Source organism: Micropterus dolomieu, linkage group LG18 (genome assembly GCF_021292245.1).
Source record: "Micropterus dolomieu isolate WLL.071019.BEF.003 ecotype Adirondacks linkage group LG18, ASM2129224v1, whole genome shotgun sequence".
Taxonomy (NCBI): Eukaryota; Metazoa; Chordata; class Actinopteri; order Centrarchiformes; family Centrarchidae; genus Micropterus; species Micropterus dolomieu.
The window spans coordinates 20,155,243-20,163,776 of record NC_060167.1 but is presented as its reverse complement, the minus strand read 5'-3'; the positions used below and the strand labels follow the sequence as shown (position 1 = coordinate 20,163,776).

Genomic DNA, 8,534 nt, shown 5'->3' with positions numbered 1-8,534 from the left:
CGGAATGATTAGAGCTTAAAGGAAATTACAAAGCTTTGTAGTTATTTTTACACTTGATTTTAATTATTTAATTGTCAGTGTTATTTATCGATATTTTCAGTTATATCTTCTTCTGGTACTGGTAATTAGCTTTTGCTGCATTTTGTCAGTTTTGGGGCTTGGTTTTACCATCTGGTGATCCAGCCGTGTAAGTAATTAAATAGTTTTCTCATTTTGTTGCAATCAAGAATGCCAGTGTACTTTCAGATTGCTTCACTGTAAGTCTGCAGGACTAAACTGCTGCTGTTGGTTCATTTGAACCTGAATGTATTTCATTCAGAATGGAGATGAAGACAGCCTGTCTGACTCCTGTCTGACGCTTCCTGCAACAATAACACATACACACTGACACTCCCCTCCACTTATACTGTAATAAACATAATACTGCAGGACATAATACATAATATTAAAACCATCATAAAAGCCTAAAATGCATGTTATATTTTCTTAAAGCAGAGCTACTCCGCTGTCAAACTGATTTGAATAGCTTTACTAATCCTATTGTATTTTAATGAAATGTGACTGTAGTCTCAGTATTTTGTATAGCCGTAATCAGAATGAAAAATAAACAAAAACATAATTGGATTTGGTTGGTAGATACTCAAAATGTTAACAAGAAATAATTAATTTACTTAAATAAGAATGTACTCCTGCATGCTTTGCACTCTGCTCACTGCGCTATTTGCCAATCTGTCTAAATTGTTTTTGTTTATCGTGTGTACATTCGTGTTCTCTATACTGTAGCCTGTGTTTGATTTTATTATTGTGTTATTGTATTATTGTATGAGCACATCGTGAGGATTGTACAATCCTGAGTCAAATTCCTTGTATGTGTACACATACCTGGCAATAAAACTGATTCTGATTCTGAAACATTAACAGTCACCTCAAAAAGAGGCTCTGACCTCAATAGGTCCTTTCAATAATAATTGTATTTCATAAGTGCATCATATGATGGTTTTATGAACAATTTTAATCTGTAAAGTGGGTATATTATTTACATTACCAAAACCACGTGACTTGTTCTGAACACGTGACTCTTGGGGGATGGAGGCCTGCAGTTAAGCATCATAAGTAGAACCAGCTTTATTGGCTGGCTATTATAGTATGTGTAGGCCTACACATTCAAGAAATGTGATTCCAGTTTTAAGTTGCTCTGAAAACACTTACACACAGTTCGGAGAACAATTTAAAGGGAAGACAGAAATAGACATAAAAACAACAAGCAACAAACAGGACTGGACTAAGATTAGCTCAAATAAGCATAGAGCTGTACATAGAAATAGGGGGGAAATAGGTATAGGCTATATGATTATCCTATATATAGAAATCAACAATGACCAACAACATAGGCTACAGTGTTTCTGTAAATGGAACACATAATGCAAATGGGTACACATTGAATGCAAATACATGAATTGGGTCGCTACATAGCTAAGTTACAGTGCCTATATGCAGGATTTATATTTTGCAGTGATGGATGATGGTCTGTATTGTACAACTATAACTGTAAATCATTAATAATTTGCAAGAAAGTGGATGTTTTAGTGTTGAACAGTTTCCTAATTGTGATGCGTTCAGGGACCCTTTAGTAGCCTACTTGCATCCAGTTGGCCTACAGTACAGAGGATGAGCGGTCAGTCTTGTATAAAAACTAAATATATGCTGATGACAAATCCCACGTGGCTCTGCGGAGATAAATAAAGCCAAACTAGATTCTTCTGCTACTGCTCTGTTGCCTGGTGAGCGTGAACGCGCGTGGCTCCTCGAGCTGCTGCTGCTGTTGCTGATGAGAGAGAGAGAGAGCAGCCGTGAACGCGCCGGCCTGTGTGTGGTGGTGTCGGTGGTGGTGGTGTATGTGGGAGCAGGAGGACAGACTGCAGTGTCTTGGCAGCTGCATTAGTGCATCTCCCACCGTCCGCGATGTCTTCACGGCCAGTGCCAGCCTCCTCCGCGTCCACTTGACAACGCAAACCGACATGAACCTGTCAGGAAACCGAGCCGGACGTTCACACTAGCTCTCTTTATGCCCCCGGAGACAGTCAGGAGCGCTTCTTTCACGCACCGAAACCCCGTGACGAGAATTGTTAATGGAAAATGGCGATAGGCAAAAGGTCTTGCAGCATCGTCTGCTTGGTATCTATCCAGATTATCTTGATTTTCAGCGCATCGTGGCCTGGAGCAGCAGGGCTCACATTCCCCCAGCAGTACACGTAAGTAGCGGCTCCCCCGACTGAAAACATAGCGGGGCTCTGATAGGAGACAACTTTGGGCTTGTCCACTCAAGCTGTGGTGTCAGGAAGAGACTTCAGGCATCCTGTTTTATTTTTCTGCTGTTACATAATTTGACAGCGTTGGTGATTGCATCAATGTAAATGCTGGGTTTTTAAAGCTCAGTGCTCTGTAAGGTGTAATCCACAGTATGACTGGGCATGCAAAGGAAAGCTATGCAGATCATTTACAGGGATATTTATATATGAACAATGACATTTCGCAAGACTTCATTCATGTTTTTTTAATTATCAAGTTGGCCTTTTTCATCAAGCAAAATGTCCATTATTGTGACAATTAAGCCTCTCCATTACCATATGATTATTATAGCCTTCGTTTTTGAATTATCTGAAAACTGAATGCTATAGATCTCTTTCCTCAAATCAGATGTCTGTTTATTTAATGTAAAATCACTCTTATTAATCAAAATGTTTTCTTTCTATTTATTCACATCCACATTTTTTAAAGAGATGTTTCCATTGTGACACTTTTACTTCTAAGTATTGGCATCATAGGTATGGCTGTTCATGACTTTCATTAGTTAAAGCAGTCAGCGGCTCTGTGTTAGACAGGAAACATTAAGTCTGTGCAGTTGTTGTAAAACTGAAAAGAGCTTCTTTTTTTTCACCATTCCCCCCGACTGTTCTTGTGCTCCAGTACTAGATTTTTCCAGGCAGGCTTTCAAGTGAAGAGCAGAACATTTCTTTATTTGGTGAAACACAGTACAGTAACAGCTTCTAGTAGTGCTGCATGCTCAGTAGTCCATTGGTCTCTAGGACTTCCACGTTGCACAGAATAAGAAAGGAGTGGTTTTACTGTGAATTCCTGATGAAGGCAACGTTTTCTCTCTATTTTCATCGATACTGTGCTTAGTTGTTAATTCCCAACCTTTAACCCGTTACTGTTAAGTACAGCTGGCACTTAACTTGAGACTACAGTTATCTGGGCCCACCTCCAGGCTCTGCAATCAGGCTGCTCTGGAGGGAGGAACAAGCCAGATGGTCCACTCATCTTCGGGGCAAACAGTGAAGGCTTTCTGGCCAATCACAACTGGAGATCTGAGGTGTATTTACCAATTAGGAAAGGGGTCTATATATCAGGGAGGTGTGGGTGTTTGTATGTGTTTTATGATGAATTGGATTATTTCAAGTAGGGTATTGCTGCTGTTTTCTCCTCCTCCTTCTCCTCCTCCTCCTCCTTTCTGCTTATTTTTCTGCTGAGTGCTCTGAAACAGCTACATAGCCCTCTGCCCTGGGTCTCTTCATGTAAGCTAAATGAAGCAGAATCGCTACGCTGAAGAACAGCATCTCTTTCCAATTAAGAATTAATACTGCAGCAGTGACGATTTATTCCCCTTCGCCCTCTTCACCCTTTTTACTCCCACCCCTTCTGTCTTGACTCTTTCCTTCCGTTTGTCTTTGCCTTATGTTTCTTCAGATAGATAGATGGCAACCCTGACTTCAACATAATATGTACTACTAATTTGCTCTCCAAGAACATTATGGAGGAAATGTAAGTGCAGCCTGGATAACATTTACTGGCAATGTTTTTTTCCTGATCCAGGAAGTGTGACATCCTTATACTTCGCAAAGCAGGACTTTGATACTGACAGTTGGAATTTTCATTCTGTTTTCCTGATGTTTGTAGGTTTAGAGTAGCAAAACAATTGGTTAAGATTAGGGAAACATGACATTTCGATTAATCGAAAGCGATTAAGCGATTAATCTGTATTTTTTTTTTTTCATTTAATGGATTAATCGAGTGGAAAAGTGTGGAAAGATTTATTTATTGAACTAGACAAAATGTAATTGTTTGTGGAGTTTTAACAGGGAAGGGAAGGAAAATGGTGATTCTCACTGAGCATGTTATGCTCTCAAGTCCACTGTCAATGGAGAGGGAGAGCCTTGTGTCTTTTGTGTCTCTGCGTTTGATAAACTTGTAGTATTTTACAGTAGTAACGTCACAGTAATTTGTGAGAAACACATATGACACCCTGTTGATGTTCTAGATAATGTTTAAATTGGTTAGTTTTGACTTCCAAAGGGAGACATGAAAGGAAATATTTGAGAACCACAAAAAAAGTTAAATGAAGCTCAGTGGGAACAATTCAAATGGCTTATTTTGTTCGACCAACAGTTCAAAACCCAAATATAATCTATTTACAGGGATCTAAAACAAGAGCAGCAAAACCTCACATTTTGGAACATTTGCTTCATGAATAACTAATATTGTTGTCTGCTGCCGATCACTTTTCTGTTGATCGACTAATCATTTCAGCATTACTTGTTTTTTGGTTAAATATTTAAAAAGCCTGAGCCAAGTGCTTTGAGTTGCCTAAATATGACCATAAAATGTTCAACACGCTTTAGTTGTGGGAAAATAAATGAAATGTCCAGACACTTGGTTAAAACACGTGTTGAGGAGGGCAGAGTCCATAACATTTGTTTGTGTTGTCAATAATTCAATACCAAGATCAACAGTCAACAGGGATGCTATCGGCTCCATGACACTGAACAGAGCTGTATGGAGTTAAATGCTAACGTCAGCATGTTAACGTGCTCAAAATGACCATGCTAACAAGCTGATGTTTAGTAAGGAAAATGTTTCTCATGTTTACCATGTTGGCTTAGTCTTCTAAAAATGCTAACTTCGCCAAGTAGCACTAACCACAAAGTGACGCTGAGAATGATGGGAATGTCAGTACAGGTATTTAGTCATAAACCAAAGTATTGGACAAATAAAAATGTTATTACTGTTGATCCTGGGAGGGACGCGAATGTCTGAACCAAAATCATGATAATCCGTCCAACAGGTGTTGAGACATTTAATTTGAACCTCACAATGATCCTAGAGGAAAAGTCAGGGCATCACCAAAGTAACTGGATTTTATCCTCTGGGGAACATGAGTGTCTGTACAAAATTTTGTGCCAATCCATCCATTAGTTGTTGAGATATTTCATGTTTCAGCCAGCATTATTTTTCCTACAAAAGATATTGCAAATGAGTTGGATATGAGCATAATTTTTAGGAGACTATGATGCTAGATGGAGGAATGGCTAGATACCGTACGTAAGATTGATACCGTAGATAGATATTGCACATACATATATGCATATAGCTGTAAATGCTCCACCTATAGCTCTGCTGCTCCACCCTTGCAATCTCCTGCTCTCTCTGCTGTAAGTGAATATGGGTCACATCACGTAGCACTTCGTCCCAAGGGTGTGTGAGCATTGCAGGTAACAGAGTAGAGGCACAAGTGCACTGTGCTGTTCAGCCGCCTCTTAGCAGCAGCAGAGTTTCTGACGCACCGCAGGGCTCGAGAGGAGACGAAATGGAACACGCAGTAAAAAACTTAGGATTGTGCTTCAGCTGCACTGACTCACACGGTTAAAGCTGCTCTGCTGTTCTGTTGGGCTACAGTCATGTAACAAACCTGATTTATTCACACTGTAGGTTTTTTACAACACTTTACAATGGCAGTTTAAATTAATTTGTGATGCAGCAAGCTTGTTGACGCCAGTCTTTTAAATATGCGGAGTGACACTATTGATTTTAGAAAAAAATCTTTTGTTTATTCGCTTTATCAATTAATGGGAAATTATAGTACATACTAATGTAATCATTTACGTTAAACATCCTATTTGACCTATTTCAAGGATTAAAGGTGACATTGGATTTTGATGGATGAAGTTTCTTTATAGAGTAAGAGACTGAATTCATTAAAGTGGGCTAGTTGAACCAACAAGGAGTGAGTTCTATAAATGAAGGCTCCTTTACACTGTGCATTTTTGGGCAATCCCCGACTAAAGTTGACAATCATGATTGAAACACACTGGAATCTTTTGTTGTCAGTCCAAAACGAAAATCCGACATGACACAGCACTGACGTCCACTCTTGACCGATTTTGGAAACCAAAGACAGCCTGTGTCAAAATTGTGATAATGTCAGAAATGTATGACCAAATACTCAGAATGTAACTGATGCTATGAACCATACCTACAAACCAACAAATCAGAACATGCCATAAAATGATGCAGAATAGACGGACCAATAAAACAATGTAAGCAATTTTAAAACATGAGCGCAGAGCAGATGGATATTGTGAGTTGATGACACATCTACTACATATATTTTATGAATAATATATATCGTAGCGCATTAATCGCATTTGACATGCCTGAAAATTGGTATTCAGTCTGATGCAGATTGTGACAAATATTTTATGAGAACCATCTTGTACAGTGTGACATGCATGAACCTTCAAGAATGCTGTTATGCTGCACAGTGTAAAGGGAGTTTAAAGAAGCAAGAGCAGCATACGTCCGTTTACAAACAGAAACATTGATTCGACTTACATATTTAGATTGATCATTAAACATACATCTGAAAGTATAACAGGATTAGAGAGGGACAGAATGTAAAGTCAGACATACTTAAGACCTGTTAAGTTAATAAGTTCGGCTTATTTTTATGTTGGGTATTTTATTTCTGCCAAACAAATGAGAACTGTGTGAGAATCTAAAGAGGCAGACTCCATTGTTTTGTTCAATGTTTTATATTTGTAAATGTGTCTCTACAGCAAGAAAGAACTGTTCAGTGATAGTGTTCATAAACATTTTAATTTCATCAGCCATGGTGGTCTTGGTTTCAGGAGTTGGTTTGCAGTCATCAAATAAACACATTGGCCTATGATTAATTGGTTTAAAAAAATGAACCCTAATGAAAACTGGAATATTTTTTTCAAAGTGTTTCTCAAAAAATACATGTTTTTCTGATCGTTGCTACCCTAGTTGTCTTCTTTTTTTTGTGGCGCACACTCTGTATTCTGCCTCTGCCTTGACTGCCTCAAGCTGAAAATAATTTCACTTTTAAATAGTGCCGCGCTTGTCAAAGACACTTTGTCAGGCATTCAATCATATCTTAAATGGGCCTTTAGAGTGATAGTCTTGATGTTGCTGGAGTTGCTGAACCAAGTAGCTTACATCTTAGTTTTCGACACCATCCCTTTAACTTGGCACTTTTCTGCAACCCAGAAAAAACATTTCTATCAGAAAAAATGGAGTGTGGAAATATAGATGATATATTGTACTGAGGGTTGTCTATTCATCATCAGGCCTAAAAGTCTTTCACACGCACTTTGCTCATGATTTTTATTTTTTTTACCTTTATTTTACCAGGAAGTCTCATTGAGATCAAAATTCTCTTTTATAAGAAATCAAAAAGTGGAGAAGGAAATAATATTCAAATATAGGTTCCTCATTGTGAAAAGTGTCTGTGGATCTGGACAGTTGAATCAAGATTTGTGGCTCGTCCAACACTAGAAACAAGCCCTACAAGACTTTAATCTGCAATGTTGTCTCGTAACTCTGCTGGGAGCAGTCTCACTGACAATGAATCAACTCTCTGGGCACTTGCAAGATCCGGGATTTCCTGGGCATTAAGATTTATTTCCTGGTTCAAACTAATTTAGGTAGAAAGCTCAAATAAATGTTTTGCCTGCACAAAGTCCTCTATAATCCATTTGACCAGGCTGAACAGCAGGATCACATTTTCAGCCAGCAAGTGAAGATTGAACCAGTAAAGTGAGACACTTGAACAGAGGCAGATGTGAATCTTTATTGAGACTGCATTGATGCAGTGATCCTCAGGGTCAGGGATAGTGTGGCAATGTCTGGACATTTACTACAGTCTTTGGTCTTTTAAAGCATTTTTTTAATCTTAAGTAATTCTGTTCCCTGTGGCTACAATTTCAACATAATATTGATGCACTGAATATGACTGAAGACACTAGTTCTTATACTGCAGGATGCCGCTTGTGTTCTGAGTAGGATTGTGCGTGATGCTTTGAAATTGCAGTATGGATCAGATGCTGTTTATCACTGAGAATACATTTTGGAAGAAGACACACAGCTCATACTGTATATGTTGTGTTGCTGACTCTGTGTACTGAGCGCTTACTTTCCATGCTGTACCAGAAACAAATTCCGCCGACTCGTGGGATCATTAAAGTGAAGTTTAAGGTTAATTACAATGAAAGGTTCTTAGTCAAATGATCAGAGAAGATGGTTTATACTGGTCATCTGACTGATGAACTCCACTAATTTACTGCTTCAGTGTGTAAGAATTTATGTGATTCAGGAGTTTAAAACGTAAAAACCAGAATATCAGGTAGTAACAGTTCTGACGTCACATCAAAGACGTCTATGTATTGTATGTATTA

At 38.6% G+C, this 8,534-nt stretch overlaps 1 protein-coding gene across 1 annotated transcript in view; it reads left to right on the top strand.

The window, feature by feature from the left end:
• The first annotated feature begins 1,916 nt into the window (after positions 1-1,916).
• Positions 1,917-8,534, top strand: part of cacna2d2b (calcium channel, voltage-dependent, alpha 2/delta subunit 2b) — a 46,075-nt gene continuing 39,457 nt past the window's right edge. Inside the window, exon 1 of the mRNA XM_046029143.1 lies at positions 1,917-2,252. Within this exon, the coding sequence (XP_045885099.1) occupies positions 2,137-2,252 (116 nt within the window). The 5' untranslated portion in view covers positions 1,917-2,136. The remainder of the gene's footprint in view (positions 2,253-8,534) is intronic.